We start from the raw sequence: 23,743 nt of genomic DNA, 5'->3' as shown, positions 1-23,743 counted from the left end.
GAGCGCAGCACTTTTGCGTGTCTAGCGCGCGCACGTACGCTTACGCTCGCGCACTCTTCTTGCGTCGAGAGCGCGCCGCGACCGTGACAGTCGCCATTTTATTTTGAAAATCAAACTGCACTTGAAGGCGCCGCGATCCTCTTCCATTTCGCCCAAGTTTGTTTGGAGAGAACGAAGGAGGAATGAGCTACTGAATCACCCTCGTCGAAGCACGGTGAGATTTGGACTAAATGCCTCCTGACAGGTCCTTTTCTCGCGCGGGTTCAGGTTGATTTTAACGCGTACTGGAGCGATTTGAAATCAACAGGACGGCGGTTAGCCACCAGCGTCGGGGATGGACTATTTACTGGAAACCAGCTGTCATAAATGATCAAAACGATCAAATTGCTGAGGTTGACAGTTGCTCGTGTTTAATTTCCGTATGTGATGCATCTGTACGTTGTACAAACTCCACTTTGTTATTTAGTGCAATTAGAGTCGAGGTAGCATACATTTGTTGGATACGAGATGCTTGCATCTCAAGTGATTGCAGTTCCGTAGACTAGACGGGTCTCGTTGGAGATGAGCTAACAAGGCTAATGCTATCGTATGCCAATCCATAGGGATTGTTTCTATAGTTGACTGCCATTGTGTTAGTCAGGTTTTCTTGACCTAATTACGAATAAGATCCCAGATTGTACGGTTGTATATTTAAGAGTTATTTCATCAAAAGTTTGCAGCAAACAATGCTAACCCTGTTTTGGGCCTTGGATACTAGCACGGTTAGCTTCAGTATTAGCGTGAAGGACCGCTGGACTGTGCTTTACTCAACACTTTCCTATATCTACGACATTAATTGGCTTTATAAATGTCGGTGGCCGTTTTTGTCGCTGTTTTATACTGCTAAATTAGTTAAACGAGCTCTTTATGTTGAAGGTAATCGGCTAAAAGTCAGGTCACGTTATAATATGCTGTTAGCTTCGACGGCTAGATATGCTCTTTACACGACACTAGGAAACAAACCCAACTTCTAGAAATCTCGATTAAATGTTGAATTGAGCAGTCAACTGTCTCGAATTTATATCATATGTATGAAATTAGGACGCCAGTTGGGCACTTAGATAATCAATTACAGCAGCATTTCGATTGCTTGTTTATGGCTCGCGGAGCATTTGCTCCCTCCATGCACTTGTCCTTTGTTTCATTGTGGTGTTTTTTGTTGTTTGCTTGATTGTTTTTGTCCCTGTGCGGGATAGCGTCTCCACCTGTCTGTTGTGTGAACGTTCGTATGTTTTTGTTTGATGCGTACCTTTTAATTATGGGAAAAATAGAGGTGTGTTATCTGGAAGGAGCTGTCGATTCTGCCTCTTGTTTTAGCTCAACCGAGGCCTAGTGTGAACAATCTACAGCCTCGTTTTGGGGGTTTAGTTCACGTGCTGAATTAGATAGCCACCAAACTTTGTGTAGTAGATCTGCAGATTAATGTGCCCGACCTGTTAAATGTCACATTAATGTACGTTGAAATCTGCTAAATGGAACAATTTCAGCTGTCATGCCCAAAGGCCTCAAAAAGCCTGTCCTATTTTGGCATGACAAGGAGTTGGTAAATACACGCTATTGGTGGCTGTTTTGGACCAAGATCCGGCAAGAAAAGTAATATGTTTGCCAATAAGGCCTGCCTCTCCCTGCAAAAAAACAACAATGTTTGTAATTACCTATCATGATCATTTGAGCCCTAATCGTACCCATCCTAATGTTGATCATTTCATACCCTTTTGTAAACATTACCCTTGGAAATAAATAGCTTACTGATAATTTGGTTTAGTGGAGAAAATGCACCACAACTAGAAGGACACTTGTGTGACTGTCAGACTGTCACCGTTTGATAAAAAGACCCATTTTAAATTCCTTTTACCCATATTATGCCATTTACTCAGGGATACATAGATCATCAAATTTTTAAATGTAGTGGTAATGACTGCGTTGCTTCAGCTGGTCACTGTACCTTATGTAAAGTAACTAGCTGTTAGCCACTGACCAGCTGTTGACTTCCATTATTTCCTATATTAATCCGCACCTTTCTCAGCATCATCTTGAATGTTACCACCCTGCTTTCTCTGGTGTAGCCCCCACAAGGAGCCTTACCTGTCTTCCTCTACTAGAACCTTTCGTCACATGTCTGTTCACTGTCAAATCAACCAGCTAACAGCCGGAGGCCAAGGCTTAGCTGCTGCTCCGCGAATGGCACCTTAGGAGGTGCTGGGCATTTGTATGGCATTACAGAAAGAGCATGAAAATACCCGATTGAATGTGAATAGTTGTGTTTTGCAGCAAATTGTTTTTCTGTTATACAGAAAAGTTACGAATCTGGAGTTTTTACTATGCACCTATTGACCAGTATGGAAGCAATGAAGAATTCATAAACGTACTTGTTGTATATCGCATATGTTATAGCCTCATTATTAATTTTTAAATCTCTTCCTTGCAGATGCTGAACCTTATTTTAAACTGAAAGACTCTACTTAGGACTGGGAGCCACTGACAGAAAACCTCATTTGGACGTCACCATTTTTTTAACACCTTTTGGGGGGGGGGAGAAAAAGTAACCTATCACTGAAGTGACTAAAGGGGAATAATGGTGATTTTGCGCCGTGCTCGGCCGCCTGCTTCCGCCCCAACCAGCAATGAATCTTGACTCGCTCTCGCTGGCTTTGTCTCAAATCAGCTATCTGGTGGACAATTTGACAAAGAAAAACTACAGAGCCAGCCAGCAAGAAATACAACATGTGAGTGTTTTTAAAATAAATACTTTGACATCAACAAGCATGTAGTCTGTGAAGGTGTAGCGTTAATAAATCAATGGGCCTTTTTCCAGATTGTAAATCGTCACGGTCCTGAGGCAGACAGGCATCTACTTCGCTGTCTTTTCTCACATGTGGATTTTAGTGGCGATGGTAAAAGCAGCGGCAAGGATTTTCACCAGGTAATTTTTTTAAAAATCAGAAACCATTGAATTTCCCCTATTTATGTCAGCCTGATACTAAATATTGCAAAGTAGAGTTATGGCCACTCTCAAAAGAATAACAAAATTATTGTACAAAATTAAAGTTATCATCTTGGAAATATCACATAGGGCACTTACAAGTCACTTTTTCAAGGTCGAAGTGGTAATATTGCAATAGTTAAATGAAACACTATTTCGGCACACCAAGATCACATTGATAGTAGTATGAGGAGTTTGAAATGTAAATGTTAACAAATGTGTGTGATGCTGTGGACAGCCTCCGACACACATCACTGTCTTCATGAAGTAGTCCGCAATTACTTTGGGATCCCTGTTGGTATGGTATGCTTCCATCCACAGTAGGAGTCCACTAAATCCATCAATGTAGCCAATCATTTGCAATACAGTGTCTGAAAAGTGAATCCAGTTACCACGAAGCAGTGTGTCCCAACCTTTATTGAGCCAAGACACATTTTGCATCTGAAAAAATTCACAGCACACCACTGAGCAAAACGATTCATAAAAAAAGTGGATATACAGATTAAACTTCTGTCATCTGGTGGAAGAGTATTTGATTGTTATGACTTTTAGCATACATGGTTGGGATAGATTTCGTAATAATTTTTTTCAAGAGACATCTACTGACTGTTAAAATATTCGTTTTAGACCTAATGACAGCACCCTTAATTCATTCTCCTTTCACACACTTTGTGCAGATTGTGGCTATGGACATAGAATATGTTGTGCAGACTACTTTTTACCATCTCATTGATTCTTTTGACACCTTTCCCTTCGTTGTCCTTCATATGCCTTTATTCTCTTTGCGGTCTCCTCCCCGGCATGTTGTATTTCCAACTTGGCCAAGACACAGTTTCTGATCCAGGAGTGTGTGTCGCTGATATCAAAGCCCAACTTTATCTCGACTCTGTGCTACGCCATCGACAATCCCCTGCACTACCAAAAGGTACGGAGCAGTTTTTGACGTAACACCACCTGAAATGACATTAATATACATAAAGCAATGGAAGTGTGTGTATACAGCAATTTTTCTTGTCATATTCAGTAGTAAATGAGGAATTGACATGAGTTTTATTTCAGAGTTTGAAACCATCTACCCACTTATTCACTCAACTGAGTAAAGTTCTTAAGCTCAGCAAGGTTCAAGAGGTAAGCCACTCAACCCTACTGCTGCAATTAGTGGGCCAAAATAATCAGTCCAAAAATGTATTCTGAAATGGGCGAACGTGCTTTTGAAAGTTCCTTGAAATCATTTACATTCTAGGTGATATTTGGCCTTGCACTGCTCAACTCCTGCAACACTGACCTCCGGGGATTTGGTAAGCAGTTCTCGATAGAGCTTAATTTAAAAGTGCTTCTTAAATTTTTCATTTTTTTTTTAATCATATTTGTGTCCTGCCTTTTTTTCTTCAACTTCCACAGCTGCACAGTTCATAAAGCAGAAGCTTCCCGACCTCTTGCGATCATACATTGACGCAGATCTCGGCGGAAATCAAGAAGGTGGCTTCCAGGACATCGCTATAGAGGTCTTGCACCTGCTGCTCTCCCATTTATTGTTTGGCCAGAAGGGAGCCAGTGGGGTCGGACAGGAGCAGATTGACGCCTTCTTGAAGACACTTTGCCGAGGTAAGTTGAATCCTGCGATCTGGGGCAGGTTTTTTTTATTTAAAATGGTCAGTGATGAGCCTTGCATTTGGTACCCGGGCCTTCAGTGGGGATTTACCTGGCAATCCATCTCTTAAAAATATCTATCTATCAATGCAATGACAAAGTGGTCTCACTTTGTCATTGCATTGATAGAACCCATCAGTATAAGTGAGTTTTGCAGCACGTATCTGGCACACACATCATTTGGAGTAGTTCAGTATCAGTTTATATAATACAATGACAGAAACATATATTTTAAGTACATCTTTCCAGAGATACTGTTGATTACATGTATTAATGTGCCGATTGCTACTGAGTAGGGGTGTAACAAAAGAGTTGAATCTGAAAAATACAGCTTTGATTTAAAAGATGGGTGCATCAAATCATCGTTCCACTTAGATATATAAATCGAGTAACTTATCGAATCGTCTTTTTGTGAGAGTTATAACTTTGAAAGAAATGCCACGTCTACATTAACCAATTAACAAATTCATTCATATTGTAAAATGCCAATAAGAAACTTACTGCATCATACACTCTGACTGACTTGTAACATATCAAACTCTAATTCCACTGAATCGAGCCGAATCGTTCCACTTTATAAAATCAACCATTTTTGAATCGTATCTCACTCCATGCAGTGAGCTGTGTAGTGAATCGTCTTTAAAAACACACCTACCACTAAGTATTTTACTAGCTGAATTTTGGCTTGTTTTGATCAGGAAATACAAGCATTGAAAGTTTTAGACATCATTGAGAGTCAGCGCTGTGGCTTCGTGTCGTAAAATTTGAAATCTGATAGTTTAGAGAGAGTTCCTCTGTTAATGTCTATTGCACTACTTATTCTGAAGGCCTTGGACATATGTGATTGGCAGTGATGTGGCAGTATATAGAGGCTGAAATCTGACTGGCTAAGTAAAATGTGCATCCAAGAGAAATAATGCTAAGTGAAGATAACAGACTTCCGGGAATACTTTTAAAATGTTATGAAACAAGTTTAAGGCTGTTGTGCTTCTGACGGCGTTTAGGCTAACGGGGAAGGCCTGCCACTGGGGATGGTAATATTGAGTGTCATCTGTGTTTATGTTTCAGATTTCCCGCAGGAGCGCTGCCCTGTGGTGCTCGCACCACTGTTGTACCCTGAAAAACGGGACATTCTCATGGATAGGATCCTGCCTGACTCCGGGGAGTTAGCCAAGACCATAATGGAGAGTTCTCTTGCAGAATTCATGCAGGAAGTAGGCTACGGCTTCTGTGCCAGGTATTTTTGCTCTTGGCTTGAGTTGGTACCCAAGTTGTGTGCTCCCCTTTGTTGTCAGTACTGATCCGTTTGTCCTTTCTACTCAGTCTGGACGAGTGCAGAAACATAATCCTCCAGTATGGGGTGAGGGAGGTGACAGCCAGCCAGGTAGCCAGGGTCCTGGGCATGATGGCTCGTACCCACTCTGGCCTAACTGATGGTATCCCCCTACAGGTGAGTCAGTTAGTTGTATGCATTTTGCCTCCACAATATTTCTATCCATTCAAGGGTGATTTCTATCCTCTCTTAGTCAATCTCTGCACCTGGAAGTGGCATCTGGAGTGACGGGAAGGATAAGAATGACAGCTCACAAGCACACACGTGGAATGTTGAGGTGCTCATCGATGTGGTTAAGGAAGTGGTAAGTCAACACTCTTAGATACCATGCTTCGAAATAAAGGTACATAACATTAAATTAGCGGTTTTATTTTGATTAAAAACTGTCAGTCATCGAATTTAACTCACTAATGAATGAAATAGCAATCAAACATCTTAAACATGAAACGGTACAATATCCTTTAATAGGGTTGGGTGATAGTTCAATATAATCTATCCTGATAGACACAGGATCGATATCAATAGAAAATCCCATTGATAAAATGTTCGATAGAAAAAAAAATCAAACCCCGACTGCAGCATTTTGTCATAGGTAGCTTGCAGCCAAATCTAAACACTAAGAAGCAGCAGTTAAACCAATGCAGAAAGAAGCTGCTTATACCAACGATGGAAGAAGAATGCGCACACGTGCGGCATACTCAAGCTGAACGAAAGCGTGGCATAACTTCATTCAAATAAATGAGCACTCGACTCTTGCAATAAGATGATATTGTGCATACTAAACCGATTGAACACCTGTGGATGGAGACGTAGTGTGCGAGTAAAGGAGTTCCCAGTATTTGACGTGTTCTAGGGCCAGTGTCAGCCACATCCGACCCTTGACATCGCACTCATATAAAAATCAGACAAGTCAAATATGAAGACTATTTATTGCAATAATGAGTGGTTGTTGTTTTTCTGACTGTTAATAATGTTTCACCTCCAGCCAATACTCACTTTGATCATGTCAATCCTGTAGAATCCAAACCTGAACTTCAAAGAGGTGACATACGAACTGGATCATGCAGGATTCCTAATCCGGGACAGTAAGGGCCTGCATATAGTGGTGTATGGCATTCAGCGGGGTTTGGGCATGGAGGTCTTTCCTGTTGATCTCATATATCGGCCATGGAAACACGCAGAAGGACAGGTAACATTACAGCAAGGTTAACTTGTGTAGTTTTACATGTCAAGTTAATTTGTTGCAGACGTAATGGATCTATCATATTAAATATGTAAAATGTTTGACTACCATTCTCTAAACACCTATGTTGTTGTTTTCCAGTTATCATTCATTCAGCACTCTCTTATGAGCCCTGAAGTGTTCTGCTTCGCTGAGTACCCTTGCCACACAGTAGCAATCGACATCCTAAAAGCACCACCGGAGGATGACAACAGGGAGATTGCAACATGGTATGGAACTGGTCCATTTTGAGACATGTGTCCTAATATCATGGAATGCACAAGCCACAAACTTAGTGCATACCACACATGTGCCTGAAACTTCTGAACTCATCATAGGAAAAGTCTGGATTTGGTGGAAAGCCTGTTGAGGCTATCAGAGGTTGGCCAGTACGAGCAGGTGAAGCAACTCTTCAGCTTCCCCATCAAGCACTGCCCGGATATGCTTGTTATGGCATTGCTGCAGATCTCCACCTCTTGGCATACACTACGCCACGAGCTCATCTCTACCCTGATGCCAATCTTTCTGGGCAACCACCCTAACTCTGCTATCATCCTGCACTATGCCTGGCATGGACAGGTTGGTCATAAAACATATCTTGGTCAATTATTGTTACTGATGCCTGATGTCCACAAATCAAGATGTATAGTGAAAACCATACTGAAGAATTGATGTCCATATTTTTTGGTACGCTAATGTTTATTTTGAAATTGGCCTTCTCACCACATTGGCGGTGTGTTACTGCAATGAATAGCATGACCAATTGTTGCTGCGGTTAGCTTGACTTCTTCTCCCTCACAGCGTTCACGGGAATAAGAGGGTATTCGAGGCAGAACAAAATGCCACACTTTTATTTATTTATTGTAAACCTTGTACTAAATCTGATTGCTTTTTAATTTTTTTTAAGGGACAGTCTCCTTCCATCCGTCAGTTAATTATGCATTCAATGGCTGAGTGGTATATGAGAGGTGAGCAGTATGACCAAGCCAAGTTGTCTCGCATCCTGGATGTGGCCCAAGACTTGAAGGTTTGTCAAAACACACCAAAAGCATTGAAACAGAATATGGCACAATATTGTTTGTTTTTTATTCTCATACTATAAATATGTAAAAGCTTCCTTTTATTTAATGGAAGGCTAATGGACAGTTATGTTTGTGATTGTTTTGTAATACCTAACCCACATGCCAGTATGATTTTGTTTGTTCTGCAGTCTCTCTCGATGCTGCTGAATGGTACTCCGTTTGCCTTTGTTATTGACCTTGCTGCACTTGCCTCTCGCCGTGAATACCTCAAACTTGATAAATGGCTGACTGACAAAATTAGAGAGCACGGGGTATGTCTCTATGTAAATGTCTCAAGCACACTAGTTGGAATCTATATGGAAGTAATTTTTTAAAATGTAATTTTCCTGAATCAGGAACCTTTTATCCAAGCTTGCGTCACATTCCTTAAGAGGCGATGCCCATCCATTATGGGGGGTTTGGCCCCAGACAAGGACCAGCCTAAAAGTTCTCAGTTGCCTCCAGAGACCTTAGCCACCATGCTGGCCTGTCTTCAGTCATGTGCTGGGTGAGGGCCTCCTGTAGTTCAGTGTTTGGGCTTGCACTTTGCTTTAAATAGTTCTTTTTAGTGCAACATTTCCAACTGAAATTGTTGTTACCTATCCCGCAGGAGTGTTTCGCAAGAACTTTCGGAGACAATCCTGACCATGGTTGCCAACTGCAGCAACGTGATGAACAAAGCCCGGCAGCCACCACCTGGAGTCATGCCTAAAGGTCGGGCCCCGAGCACCAGCAGCCAGGATGCCATTTCCCCTGTTCAGGTATCTTAACTTTAACTCATACGGCACATCTGTGGCACAACCATCACACTGTACAAAATTGCTTTGTCACCTATCCGTACCGAGTAACGACATGTTATACTAGCTCAATTTCCTTGTAACACTGTGTATGTTGATGAATAAGAATTGATTCCAAATGCTAAGCCACGCCAATTTTTTCCCCCCAAGAAGCCGCATGTCAGCCAGTGCACAGGCTTTTAAAGTTGTGAGAGATAAGTGTCCTTTTAAAGGGGAAGTCGGGTCGCCCCCCCGCCCCCCCTCCCAATTTTTTTTTTTTCCATCACAGATTTTCACCTATCAGGTCGGTTTGGAATTTAACTCGCACAGTGATGCAATGAGGGAAACACTGTTTTTGAAATAAAACTATTATACTGTATTAGCTGAACAACTTCCTGCCTCATTCTCAATCCAGCATCCCTTCTCTTGCTTCCATTAGACGGACCCTCTTACTGGCATGGGCTCCTTGAACCTGGGCGGCACAGCCAGCTCCCACACTCAGAGCATGCAAGGTTTCCCCACCTCGCTTAGTTCAGCTTTCAACAATCCCCAGTCGCCAGCAAAGGCATTCCCACCTCTTTCAAACACCAATCCAAGCACACCATTTGGCGGTATTGGCAGCTTGTCCTCGCAGCTCCCTGGTATGGACTCTGGTACTGTGGTTTTTAAAGCGTTTTCCTTTAATATCAGCAATGGAAGTAAACTTCTGATTTTTAAACGCCACTAAGTTGACAGTTGGAGCAGATCATGAAATGAAATCTCTGATGTTTCTTTCCAGGTCCCTTAGGCTCAGGGATCGGCACTGGTATCGGTTCTAGTCTTGGAATGCCAGCAGTAAGCACTGATCCATTCAGCACCAGAAAGATGAGCACACCGAGCCTGAACCCATCTACCTTCCAGCAGAGTAAGATGAAGGCCTGTAAGTGGCGGTGGTAGTGGTGTGACTGAGAGCCTCGCCCCGCGCTGCTCAGCACTGTATTTCCTCTGCAATTGTCACACTATTACTGCATTTGCAAACGTATATTTTAGAGGGCCATTATTTTGTTGACAAATGTCATATAAAAACAATCTGTCTTATGTTTTGGACATATCACCCCTGCCCCTGAAATGCCATTTAACCTTTCAAATATTTTGTAGAGGAAATACAGTCCAGTCTTCCATTCCTTGTCTGCTTCAGCTGACAGCCCCACTTTAGTTATTTTACTTTTTAATCCTAGTGAATCTGTAAGTGTACAGGTGCGTCTCAGTAAAGTAGACTGGAAAAGTTCATTCAGTAGTTCAAGTCAACAGGTGAAATCGGTATTTAGATTCATTAAACGCATAGATGTTAAAGTATTTTAAAATAGAATGATGATCTCACAAAATTAGAATATTTAATCATGTAGACTACTTATGTTACAGTAATTCATGCAAAAGGAGCTACAACTTATGAACAATTTCAAATTATAGTGATGCTTTTCAAGAAACCAAGGGTGACGAACGGGAAGCTTTTACTGCAGTCAAGAGTTGAGGTGGAGATGGTGGCGTAGATAAGTGTTTCAGCAGCTGGGTTAGAGAGTGAGGGCCAGAGTCAGGTGTTTTTGAGATGGAAGTAAGAAAGACTGATTTGATGTGTGGCTGGAGTTTTTTTTTTTAACAAATGTACTGGATTAAAAGAAAAATTCAAGCCACTGGAAAGTTATGCACTTTTTTTTTTTTTTTTTAAACATTAAGTTTCCTGACTCTTTTGCGTCCCACTAGGAGTCGGCGCACTATGAGTGGTGCTCGACCCACACTTCATAATATCATATATTGATATATTATAATTCATTGTGATGCACCTTTTGTACATGTGACTTTCCACTCAAGACAAAATTACATGGCTTTGCTTGTATGAAATCAAAATCGTTGCCCTCCTGTAAATTGTCTCAAGTCTGTACAATTCTCCTCCCAGCTGACCTTTCTCAGGTTTGGCCCGAGGCAAACCAGCACTTTAGCAAGGAGATAGATGATGAAGCAAACAGTTACTTCCAGCGCATCTACAACCACCCACCTCACCCAACGATGTCTGTTGATGAAGTAAGTAGCCAAATGTATTCTCTTGTGAATTGTGCGTCATATACTTCGAGTATGCTGGCCTGTTGAGGTGTAACCTATATTTACCCGGACCATAACTGCAATGATTAACATGGATATAAGTCACAGAAAAACTATCATCCTCCAGGTTCTAGAGATGCTGCAGCGGTTCAAAGATTCCACCATCAAGAGGGAACGGGAAGTGTTCAATTGTATGCTTCGGAACTTGTTTGAGGAGTACCGCTTCTTCCCCCAATATCCAGACAAGGAGTTGCACATCACAGCCTGCCTGTTTGGTGGCATCATTGAAAAGGGTCTTGTCACCTACATGGCTCTCGGGCTTGCACTCAGATATGTGCTTGAAGCCTTAAGAAAACCTTATGGATCCAAAATGTATTACTTTGGAATTGCTGCCCTAGACCGATTCAAAAACAGGTATTGAAATTTATGCTTAATTCAACAGGTGTTCTGTATGGCTAAAATTGTTAAATCCCATGTGATTTTTAGATTGAAGGACTACCCCCAGTATTGTCAACATCTTGCATCAATTGGTCATTTTTTGCAGTTCCCCCACCATTTACAAGAGGTAACCAGGTTTCCTTAATTTAGCTCAAAACATTTTTAAGTCCAGATGCTAGGGCTGAACGATTAATCGTATTTTTTGATTGAAAGCGTGATTCCAGACAGTGTGACCACATGATCGCTAGTTATTTTTTTATTATTATTTTGTGGCACTCCTTATTGACCCAGAATCTGTTGTATTAACTATTATTTCACACACACTCCGAACTCATCAGTCAGAAGAGGCAAGCTACTCGTGATCGCTCGTGCACACCCATCAGTTCCAAGCTGCTGCTTGTGAACTGAAGAGAACACTTCGCACTAATGCAATGCTCTGAGGCTCAAGCTACTACGAGCTGCGCATGCTAGCTGGCAGGGGTAAACATTATCCTGCCACGGTGCGGAATCTCTCATTTAAGTAACTTAGAGAAGACTGTCTAGAACTGCTTTTCAGCAGAGAGCTATAAACAGCAAATTAGGAGGTAGGATAGCGAACAGTGACAGAATGCACACGCTTCTAAAAACCTGAAATAAATCAGTGACGTCAGCCAGGACACGTTTGTCTTCTAAGGACTGCATGAGTAGCCCATAGGCTTTTTCCAAAAGTCGCAATTGAATCTTTTCTAATCGTTCAGCTCTACTAGATGCCCTTGCATTGTCTCCAGGGAGAGGCTACTGACAGATTAAATCCTACGCTCTGCATCTTCCAATATCCTGTGTGTGCAGTATATTGAGTATGGCCAACAGTCACGGGACCCCCCGGTGAAGATGCAAGGCTCCATCACCACCCCAGGGAGTCTGGCGCTGGCACAGGTTCAAGCCCAAACACAGCAGCCCGGTGTTCCAAAAGCACCACAACCGGGGCAGACGAGTACCCTTGTCACGACCACTACGACCACAACCACGGCCGCGAAGACCACGACCATCACAAGGCCAACACCCAGCAGCTTCAAGAAGGATGTGCCTGTGAGTTTGAACAGTGAACAAGTGACCACCCACCACCACACTTTAAACACATTTAGTTGTAAAACCAGAAACTTATAAAACGCCCTTAAAGTATTCATTGCCCGCTACTCTCGCTGTCAAGAAATGGGAGACGACTATAACATAATTTGGAGGAAGTGAAAAGACTCAATCGCACAATTCTTCAAATAACAGGTACAGCGTGCTTGCATTAAGCTGTTTATTTGAAACTCCCGGTTGAGGTTTTCTGTAAAAATATATTTTTAACTCTAGTTTTAAACCCCAAAATGTACAACCAAAATGTACAACCAAACCATATTATTTTACCTGACAAAAGTCCTATCTTATGCCAAACACACACACGCAAAGCAGCAACACATTCAAACACAGTATGCCATCATACATATCTGGTTTGTGGAAACCGTGAATTTTAAGTGGTAAATGTGGTCCTGTACGTATTAAACTAAAGGGACATCCACTTACGTTGTGTCTTTTCTGAAAGACCTCTGTGCTGCCCTACAAGTTGTGGCACTCAGTCGTGTACCAAGACTTACGCCGCCTGACTTTAAAATTCGGACTTGCCTATATTCTGGAAAAACTCATGAATCTTCATTATAAAATATGTAAGGTAAACTAAGCTGCACTTTGTATTCCTTCTCACAGCCCTCCATAAACACTACAAATATTGACACTCTACTGGTGGCCACTGACCAAACGGAAAGGATTGTAGAACCCCCGGAGAATGTCCAGGAGAAGATTGCTTTCATCTTCAATAACCTTTCTCAGTCAAACATGACACAAAAGGTAAATGGAGTGAAAATATCAACTTGCCATTGAGCCTATGAAGAGAAGCTGTTCTAATCCTCTGTTATAATTAGGTCGAGGAGTTGAAAGAGACTGTGAAGGAAGAGTTCATGCCGTGGGTGTCTCAATATCTGGTGATGAAGCGTGTCAGCATTGAGCCCAATTTCCATAGTCTCTACTCCAATTTTCTGGACACACTCAAGAATCCCGAGTTTGTCAAAATGGTCCTCACAGAGACGTACAGGAACATCAAGGTTTGATCTTTGTGGGAACTCTACTGGAAATACTGTTTTGCTGCCTACTCTATAAACTGCCTCCTGTTCTCCATTTAGGTTTTGTTGACATCTGACAAGGCTGCTGCCAATTTCTCTGATCGATCATTGCTGAAGAACCTGGGTCACTGGCTGGGCATGATTACACTGGCCAAAAACAAGCCGATTCTCTACACAGTAAGATGTGTTAACATATTTGATCCCTTGATATCTCAGTTGGATTTTAAAATAACTTTATATTCCCCTTGCCCCAATTATTTGAAATGGCTCAATGTTTCCTCCCATAACTTTTCCAGGATCTCGAAATAAAGTCGCTGCTACTGGAAGCTTATGTGAAAGGCCAACAGGAGCTACTTTATGTGGTTCCCTTTGTGGCCAAAGTTTTGGAGTCCAGCCTACGAAGCATGGTAAGCATCATGGATTGAGAAAGATCATCGCAGCCCAGGCCTGCAACTTTATGGTTTGTTTTCACTCTTGAAGGTTTTCAGGCCCCAGAATCCTTGGACCATGGCCATCATGAATGTTCTCGCAGAGCTACATCAGGAACATGACCTCAAGGTAATTTTACTGGTATTGGAAGCCTAAAAAAACATTTGAGTAATTTTGAGTCTTGAATATCATTGCACAAATGTCTTGGACATTTTTTAAAAACTGCTTAAAAAAAATGTGGCTGGTTTTTTGCAATGTTAACATTTTGTCTTAACATTAATTGGCAGCATCGCACTTAATCTGAAAACACTGAAGACAGGATGACGTTTGCGTTTAATTTCAGCTTAACCTGAAATTTGAGATTGAAGTTCTTTGTAAGAACTTGTCTCTGGACATCAATGACCTGAAGCCGGGGAACCTGTTGAAGGACAAAGACAAACTTAAGAGTCTTGAGGAGCAGCTGTCGGCACCAAAGAAAGAAGCAAAGCCTCCGGACGAAATGCTCCCAGTTTCCACATCAGGTCAATCTGCATTTCAACACAAGTTAATGTGTTATTGTAAAACATGTTTTCTGTTTGCCTGTATTTTTTTTCTTCTTTTTTCCCTGATATTAAATAGACTTTTTTTTTTGTGACCAACAGGAGACTTTGTTCCGTTTTCAGCGCCGCCCTCCACTCCAGCTGCCACCACTGCTCCTTGCACAACCACGGGGCCCCCCACCCCACAGTTCAGTTATCACGACATCAATGTGTATGCCCTGGCAGGCCTGGCACCACACATTAACATAAACGCCAATGTAAGTATTGGTTGAATTGGGTCAAGCACACACACACACATCATTATTTGAGCGGGGTTGGGGGGCTCCATTTTCCTCCCCATATTTTGGCGAGTGTGTGTTTGAATATTTATCAGTGTTTTTTGAATATTTTTGGGTGTTTAATTTCAATTCTCCATTACATTATAGTATATTTTAAAATGGGGGGTTAATTCTCAATCACCCTGTATATTAAAGTCCAGGTTGATTAAGGGAATTGCTACACATTTTCTTGATGTTCCCTCACTTTCTTTTTCTCTTTAGATCCCTCTTCTACAAGCCCATCCTCAGTTGAAGCAGTGTGTGAGGCAATCAGTTGAGCGTGCCGTCCAGGAGCTGGTGCACCCGGTGGTTGACCGCTCTATCAAAATCGCAATGACGACATGCGAGCAAATTATTCGGAAGGACTTTGCGCTAGATTCGGAGGAGTCCCGCATGCGTGTGGCGGCCCACCACATGATGAGGAACCTAACTGCCGGCATGGCCATGATCACCTGCCGGGAGCCCCTGCTCGTCAGCATTGCTGCTAATCTCAAGAACAGTTTTGCGGCTGCGCTGAGGGTAAACTTAGTTCTGCTGCTTCAGCCTACCTTCTTTGACAAAGTACTCACATTTTTCACCTTTTTTTTTTTTTTTTCTTTGTCAGGCACCAACTCCCCAGCAGAGGGAAATGATGGAAGAGGCTGCAGCCAGGGTTTCTCAGGAGAACTGTGAACTAGCATGTTGCTTTATTCAGAAGACGGCGGTAGAGAAGGCTGGCCCTGAAATGGACAAGAGGCTTGCCACGGTAAGGGCTTGGGAAGGTCACATTCAAGCATCTGTGGCTTTGACCTAAAGAGGCAGTTTTTTTTCTTACTACCAACCACAAATTAATTCTACCTTTTTTTTTTTTTTCTCCATCTGTATACATGGTGAGCCAAAAATTTGTATACAACGGAGCCCCACTATTTGCAGGAGCAAAGGGAAGGAGCCCGACCGCAAATTTCTGCAAATGATTTAAAATGTCCTAAAAATGAGTATATTTTCCAACTGCATATGCATATTTTACATTGTAAATAGCCGACAACATATGATCCCAAAACACTTTTGAGACACTACTTGTCTCCTCCATCACTTTTCTTTGTTTCCTTCATAATTTTTCCTTTCTTGTTTTCATACTTTTCTTCCCTTTTAAGTTAATTAAAAAGTGAGCTTACCTTTGGTCCAGTTTGTTTATTTCTAATCGACTTGTATATCCCTTGTCATCCAGGAATTTGAGTTGAGGAAGCACGCACGTCAAGAAGGACGCCGTTACTGTGATCCAGTTGTTCTGACTTACCAGGCCGAACGTATGCCAGAGCAGATAAGACTAAAAGTAAATGTTCAACTGATGACTTCATTTTAATAGTAATTTAGTTATACATCCACCGAACTCACCATTCATGTTCAATGTCTTTGTTTTTCAGGTGGGAGGAGTCGACCCCAAGCAGCTAGCAGTGTATGAGGAGTTTGCAAGGAATGTTCCTGGTTTCTTACCCAGTAATGATCTTTCTCAACCAACTGGTTTCCTTGCACAACCAATGAAGGTATGTATTTCTGTTGTCAAGTAAATGTACACAAAATGCTTCTTAACATCACAAAGTAGTGTGATGGTTTCTTGCAATTATCTTTGTCATCAGCAACAAGCCTGGGCCACGGATGATGTTGCCCAAATCTATGACAAGTGCATGGCAGACTTGGAACAGCATCTTCACGCCATCCCTCAGGCGCTCTCCATGAATCCCCTGACCCAAGCCCTGCGCAGCCTGCTGGAGGCTGTGGCATTGGCAAGAAACTCCAGGGACGGTATTGCAGCTCTTGGACTGCTGCAGAAGGTAAGACTTGAGGCTTTCTTTGGTAACAGAAGCAAGTTTTAAAAGTTCTCAAGCTATGGCGGCAGATATGTTCCAGACCCACCTGCAATGGGTGGAAATTCTTGATGGAGAGACTATACGTTTTTTTGTTTGTTTTTTTTTTTTTATGTGGTTTTAACTGTTTCACACACTTTAAACATATTTTGACTTATTAAAACACTTTTTAAACACACTTTGTAGAAATGTCAAGCATAAAATATCTAGTAGGACAGTATTGATAAGTGCTGTGAAGACCCCCATTTGGAATTCATGCCCATGGTATGGAATTTCATGACGGTAAGAGTGGAAATAAAGTGTTCTCCATACAATTGCTGCATAACAGATTACACGCGATCAACTTGCGCATTTGCCAAAAGACCAAGCACCTTCTTCCAGTTGACATCACAGGGGAATCTCTGTGGCAGTAGCCCGGGACAAATCATTTGTAGAAATATTGAATGTCTGCAATGTCTTGTATTTGATATACACGAATTTAAAATTTGTCTTAAGACAACGGCGACAAAGAAAACTATTTCAGCAACTTGGGGTTCAGTCTGTCATTTCAACAGCCCGTAGTTATCGCTGCACTTGTGTAGTCCAACTTGTTTTCAGGTTTCACTTCTGGCATTTCAATCTACTCTGTCCTTTCCGAAGCATGTTCATGTGGATGTGGTCCACAAAAATAAGCTACAATGCAGCAGGGCTCTGTTAGGCGAACCCTGATTTTCATGGGGGAAAACGCTTTTCTGCTCACCGCCCTGCTGAACCCATAGTTGTAATGTGGTGTGAACCTTAGATCTCGAATTCAATGTTGCTGACTACCATGTTTCCTCTCCTTTTGAAGGCTGTGGAAGGTCTACTGGATGCCACGAGCGGGGCTGATAATGACTTGCTTCTCCGGTATCGGGAGTGCCACCTGCTGGTTCTTAAAGCCCTCCAGGATGGGCGTGCATACGGACCGCAGTGGTGCAACAAACAGATCACCAGGTGAGTGATCAGTCATTTCAGTTTGGAAATACAGGAGATCCTTGTTACCACCGTTTTCTGTTGTTATGGCAAAGAATGGAAACAGAATTTATGACCACCACAATCTAACACAGTAAAGCACTTGTTTGTGTCTGATTGACAGGTGTCTAATTGAGTGCCGGGATGAGTACAAGTACAATGTTGAGGCGGTGGAGCTTTTGATCCGAAACCATCTTGTTAATATGCAGCAGTATGATCTACACCTGGCCCAGGTACAACAAACCTCCACATAGAATTGTCTCACTGCAAATGTCTAAGAGGCTGTACTAGGTCTTGATTTGGGATTCCAAAATCTTAAGGTGGCCACACACCGCATGATTCTTCCGACTCTGACTAGGAACCAACCATCGCAAAAAATGACAGTTGGCCCCTCGCCCCGGGGCGCTCTAGCACAAGAAATCCTTGTAATGTGTGTCATGAGTCTTTTTTCTGTTCTGAGGCTCCTCATACAATGTAGTACCGTATCATTATTTTTTAAATCCATAAAGTGGACTGTCAGTCAAGGAAAACGCAGGTTGCTACAGAAAGAGGAGCTGCATCAGAATTTAGACAAAAAAATGTAAATTCCTTGAAAGGCAAGTCTCGCTCACATTCATTTGAATGTCACTGGTACAGTATGTATGCTGCTCGCTTATACTATATTTTTACCACCAGCTTCACAATTTCATTCACGGTTCCTATGAAGTTATCAATATGGTTAAGTACTGTTATGAAACACATGTACTGTACTTGTATCATTTAGCGGTGCATTGCGTGTGGCTGTCTCTTGCTCATTAATAACCCGGCTTTTGAATTGCGGCAAAACCAGTGTGCGGTGCCCCTTAAAGTTAACAAATTGTTCTGTCATTGTTGGCTTTCAGTCGATGGAGAATGGACTTCACTACATGGCTGTGGCGTTTGCAATGCAGTTAGTGAAGCTGCTGCTGGTGGATGAGCGCAGTGTCAGTCATGTCACCGAAGCGGACCTTTTGCACACCATTGAGACTTTAATGAGGACCTGTGCACACTCTCGAGCAAATGCACCAGAAGGGTAAATGACACGGTTGGAATACAGTGAACCTATTATATTGCGGTTCGTCTTTCATGGCGCCACAAAATTACAAATTAATAAGGCGATTGTTTTCATGTTGGCCTTTACATTATACAAGCAAGTCTGGATTTACCAGAGTTGAGTGCCTTCATTGAATTGCAATGAATAGTGTTAAAGGTTCGAGACCCTTTCAGTGCCACACAGACCACATTTTGTCATTTTAATATTAGTTGTCACAACGGAGCAGTGTGATGTGCTGAAGTATTACTGTTTGCTCTATTTGTATGTATTGCTGCTCCGTGTGCTAAAATAGTAGTTGAATGAAGTTGTATAATTGACCTTACACATCAGACATAATTCTGTGGTTTGCTAAATATGCAAAGTTTGATTCACTTCCCATGTTTTGTGTGGGACTGAAACGTATTCCCCGTGAGAAAAGGAGAGCCACTGTTTACATGTGTTTTAGAACATGGCAAGCTCAAGTTCCAGCATCTTGCTTTGTATTTTAAAATGTTCAATGTTTTTGCCCAGGCTTCCACAGTTGATGGATGTTGTCCGCTCCAACTACGAGGCCATGATTGACCGGGCCCACGGTGGTCCAAACTTCATGATGCACTCTGGGATCTCCCAGGCTTCGGAGTACGACGATCCTCCCGGCTTACGGGAGAAGGCAGAGTATCTCTTGAGGGAATGGGTCAACCTGTACCACTCGGCTGCTGCCGGCCGGGACAGCACCAAAGCATTCTCTGCCTTTGTCGGCCAGGTATTCAGCAACTCTTTGAAGAGCAAAGATAACCATGATTATGACTTTATAGTCTCTGACTTTTTGCCACTCAGATGCACCAGCAAGGCATTCTGAAGACGGACGACCTGATCACGCGCTTCTTCCGGTTATGTACCGAGATGTGCGTGGAGATCAGTTACCGTGCACAGGCTGAACAGCAGCACAACCCAGCAGCCAGCGCAGCCATCATCAGAGCCAAGTGCTACCACAACCTGGACGCCTTTGTTCGACTCATAGCCCTGCTTGTCAAGCATTCTGGAGAAGCTTCCAACACTGTGACCAAGATCAACCTCCTCAACAAGGTACATTGTGTACGTGTGGGGGGTGATCCTAGATTTCCAATTGAGTTTGGTTCCAATGGCAGCAGCATAACCAAACTTTTTTAAGTCGAAATTTGGCTTAGGGTATGAATGGGCTCAGGCAGTTAATTGCTTTCGTCAAGTTCGGCACGACCCGAGCGTATCTTGTTGCGTGATCGTGTTTTTCATACCACACTGCATATGCCTGTTTGTAACCTCATATGTCACTCATGCCATCAACTGAGGACCTCCCTGGGTTATGAATTTACACAGGAACTTCCTTGCGTAATGGGAGCTAATCCATTTCTAGTTGGTGAACAAAATCTACCATACGCTCCCCACAACTGCACCTTCTGCATTCCTCCATTAGGTGCTGGGAATCGTTGTTGGGGTTTTGATCCAGGATCATGATGTGCGTCAGACTGAATTCCAGCAGCTGCCCTACCACCGCATTTTCATCATGCTGCTTTTGGAGCTGAACGCCCCCGAGCACGTCCTGGAGACCATCAACTTCCAGACGCTCACCGCCTTCTGGTAAGACAGGCGTCTCCAGCTGCCTGAGCAGGAGGCTCTCTCTCTCTCTCATCTTTGGAAGATTGTTTTACTGAAATTGACCTTGCCTTCTTTCTTTTAAGCAACACCTTCCACATCCTGAGACCCACCAAGGCACCAGGTTTTGTGTACGCGTGGCTTGAACTGATTTCTCATCGCATTTTCATCGCCCGCATGCTTGCACACACGCCACAGCAGAAGGTTAGCTTCCCATGTTCCCGCAGTGAAGATGAATGAATGGCAAATGTCATTGGAGTCTCAATGTTTCGTTGTCTCCCAGGGTTGGCCGATGTATGCGCAATTACTCATTGATCTCTTCAAGTACCTGGCACCTTTCCTGAGGAATGTAGAGCTCAACAAACCTATGCAAATCCTCTACAAGGTGTGCTTTCTGTTCCTCTTTGTGTTCATCTTATTTCCACAATGGTTTCTTGATTTGTGTTGGTTTTAGGGCTGTCGCTAACAATCCTATTTAGACTCCATCATCCCGTCGTTTTTTTTTTTTTTTGCCAGTCTGTTGTCGTTCTCTGTATTTCTCACTGGCAGTCATTTCTCATTGACTGAATGCGTGCGTCCGTGCGGTAAACATGGACAGTGGCCAAATATGCTTCAGAGTGGCCCAAATAAAGTTTACAAATGATGAATTATAGTTTGGAGGCATAAATTTGTCAACCAATTTTTTGTGTAGCCAAGTTCGCAGATTCCCTCAGCCCTAATTGTTTTAATTTTCTTTTCAGGGCACACTGAGGGTACTGCTGGTCCTGTTGCACGACTTCCCAGAGTTCTTGTGCGATTACCATTATGGGTTCTGTGACGTGATCCCACCCAACTGCATTCAGCTGCGCAACCTCATTCTGAGTGCCTTTCCACGCAATATGAGGCTTCCTGACCCTTTCACTCCCAATCTCAAGGTAGAAGGCGCTGTCACATGCAGACGACAGGCCGATAACGGTTGCACACTAGCGGTTTACAGACTAGTTGACTTTAACCACTCCATAATGATGTTTTTGCCTGCATTTGCTGAGTGTCTGTGATGTCGTGCAGGTGGACATGCTGAGTGAGATCAACATCGCTCCTCGCATCCTCACAAACTTCACAGCCGTTATGCCTTCCCAGTTCAAGAAGGATCTGGACTCGTATCTTAAAACACGTTCGCCAGTCACTTTCCTTTCAGAGTTGCGCAGCAATCTACAGGTAGTGTCCCCCCATGCACCACCCCTACCCCCATGGGAAATGGGCTATTAGAAATCTAAAATCTGTTTGTCTGTCAGGTTTCGAACGAGCCAGGAAACCGCTACAACATCCAGCTGATCAACGCTTTAGTGTTGTACGTGGGCACCCAGGCCATCGCGCACATCCACAACAAGGGCAGCACGCCCTCCATGAGCACCATCACCCACTCTGCACACATGGACATCTTCCAGAACCTGGCTGTGGACCTGGACACAGAGGGTAACTTGGCTGGGCGCACGCACATGACTGGGCGGTCATAAAGTTGACACTGAAACACGTATGTGCTGCTTTTCAGGACGTTATTTGTTCTTGAACGCCATTGCCAATCAGCTGCGCTACCCGAACAGCCACACACATTACTTCAGCTGCACCATGCTCTATCTGTTTGCCGAGGCAAACACTGAGGCCATCCAGGAGCAGATCACCAGGTCAGTTCGGCTCCTCTCTCGTGTGCAGGCACGATCACGTCATTAAATGATGAATTGCATTTCAATGGAGATAATTCACTTGATATCTGAGTAAATAGTTGTGGGTTTGGTCACAGAACAAATTCAACTGCTAAAACACATCCTTTTACACAGGGTCCTGTTGGAGCGGCTGATTGTGAACCGGCCCCACCCGTGGGGTCTCCTCATCACTTTCATCGAGCTCATCAAGAATCCCGCTTTCAAGTTCTGGAGCCATGACTTTGTGCACTGTGCCCCTGAGATTGAAAAGTAGGTTTAGTCTAGGGGTGTCAAACTCATTTTTGGCGAGGGCCACATTGTACTTAAGGTATGACCGTGATCACAAAGGAATGTATGATTTGAGCTGCGTGTCTACACCAGTGCTGACCAAATGTCCATTGCTTTCCATTACTTTTTTTTTTGGGGGGGGGGGTCATTGCCCCTGCCAAAATGGTTGACATGTTGGCATGGTGTTTTTTTAGCCCGCTCAAGTCTATTGTAAGCCTATCTATTATATATATGAGCCCTTATCTATAAGTGAGCACCACACTCTCTATTGATGCTGCCACAGCGCTGTTTACTGGTGCTGCACCAATTATGGCCAATTCTGAAACTACCAGACTTAAACAGCTGCTTTAGAAGGGTTCACTTAAAACGCAGTGAACTAGACACTATTTTCTGTCCAATGGCTCCAGGGGCATGAAATCGAGGTCCCACTGTACTTGGATACTTCCCAGTTCTGCTTGTTGGCTTTGATGTGTTGACAATATTCCCCTGTCGTCCATCAGGTTGTTCCAATCGGTGGCTCAGTGCTGCATGGGTCAGAAGCAGGCCCAACAGGTGATGGAAGGAACCGGCGCCAGCTAGCCTGGCTCACATACAGCTCGTAGCCTTCGAGAGAGAGAACACACACACGTGCGCACCTCCCCCTTCACTGTTGGCAGCACTGGATAAACTGGCAACCACAGTCTTTGTTGAGAAATGTGGACATAAGGACTACTGCTCCAGGTTCTGAAGATTTACATTTTTTTTCATCCCTTTTGGAGCTGTGTCTGGAAGGAAATAATGGATGTGAGAAATGCTGTTTACTTTTTTGATGCTTTGATGTAAATAATGGGGGGGAAGGGAGAGTCGATAAGTGGAGAGTGGGGAACATGTCGCAACAATTGTATACTGACATGTAAAAAAGAAAAAAGACGGAAAAATATCTGAACATAATTTCACTCTACCAAAGTTTTTGGTTTGCTTCCCTCTCACAAATCCTTTTTGCCCTTCACCTTGTTTGCTCTGAGGCTGAAAGCTAAAAATAATTGAAGAAAAAAACTTTTGCTTTATTTTAATTTTTTTTTCCTGTCCTTAAATGGACCCGAAGATGTAATTTCAACTCCCGGGGGAGGGGCTCGTGTTTGTGGTGTCGGATGGAGATGCTTTACTGATGGTTTACTGACGGGTGGTACGGACACGTCTCTCTCCCTGGTTCTTGTAAAATTGTGCAAAGTGAAAATGGTTGACCTTATATGTTGACAATTTGTACAAAGAT

At 43.0% G+C, this 23,743-nt stretch overlaps 1 protein-coding gene across 5 annotated transcripts; it reads left to right on the top strand.

The window, feature by feature from the left end:
* Positions 1–84: 84 nt before the first annotated feature.
* cnot1 (CCR4-NOT transcription complex, subunit 1) lies at positions 85–23,411 on the top strand. 5 transcript variants are annotated; one of them, XM_019895246.1, is made up of 49 exons: positions 85–214; positions 2,468–2,765; positions 2,855–2,962; positions 3,855–3,947; positions 4,082–4,150; positions 4,266–4,320; positions 4,424–4,627; positions 5,741–5,909; positions 5,996–6,122; positions 6,199–6,309; positions 7,024–7,194; positions 7,330–7,457; positions 7,566–7,806; positions 8,135–8,254; positions 8,438–8,560; positions 8,645–8,796; positions 8,899–9,049; positions 9,504–9,705; positions 9,843–9,968; positions 10,998–11,122; positions 11,268–11,554; positions 11,627–11,705; positions 12,407–12,646; positions 13,307–13,447; positions 13,522–13,701; positions 13,780–13,896; positions 14,016–14,126; positions 14,200–14,277; positions 14,492–14,669; positions 14,790–14,944; positions 15,227–15,523; positions 15,609–15,749; positions 16,212–16,316; positions 16,408–16,527; positions 16,621–16,815; positions 17,678–17,820; positions 17,963–18,071; positions 18,720–18,889; positions 19,421–19,652; positions 19,727–19,975; positions 20,343–20,506; positions 20,608–20,725; positions 20,805–20,906; positions 21,262–21,435; positions 21,569–21,718; positions 21,796–21,976; positions 22,053–22,185; positions 22,339–22,473; positions 22,992–23,411. In XM_019895246.1, the coding sequence occupies exons 2-49, from the start codon at positions 2,664–2,666 to the stop codon at positions 23,068–23,070; spliced, it is 7,140 nt and encodes a 2,379-aa protein (XP_019750805.1). In that variant the 5' UTR covers positions 85–214; positions 2,468–2,663; the 3' UTR covers positions 23,071–23,411. The 5 variants fall into 5 exon arrangements, with proteins under 5 accessions (XP_019750805.1, XP_019750780.1, XP_019750797.1 ...); XM_019895221.1 differs by having other exon boundaries at positions 3,849–3,947; XM_019895238.1 differs by having other exon boundaries at positions 3,849–3,947; positions 9,843–9,983.
* Positions 23,412–23,743: the final 332 nt, after the last annotated feature.

Source organism: Hippocampus comes, unplaced genomic scaffold (genome assembly GCF_001891065.2).
Source record: "Hippocampus comes isolate QL1 unplaced genomic scaffold, H_comes_QL1_v1.1 scaffold570, whole genome shotgun sequence".
In the NCBI taxonomy this organism is placed as follows: Eukaryota; Metazoa; Chordata; class Actinopteri; order Syngnathiformes; family Syngnathidae; genus Hippocampus; species Hippocampus comes.
Note: the sequence above shows the minus strand (reverse complement) of the source record. Positions and strands in the feature narration are given on the sequence as shown.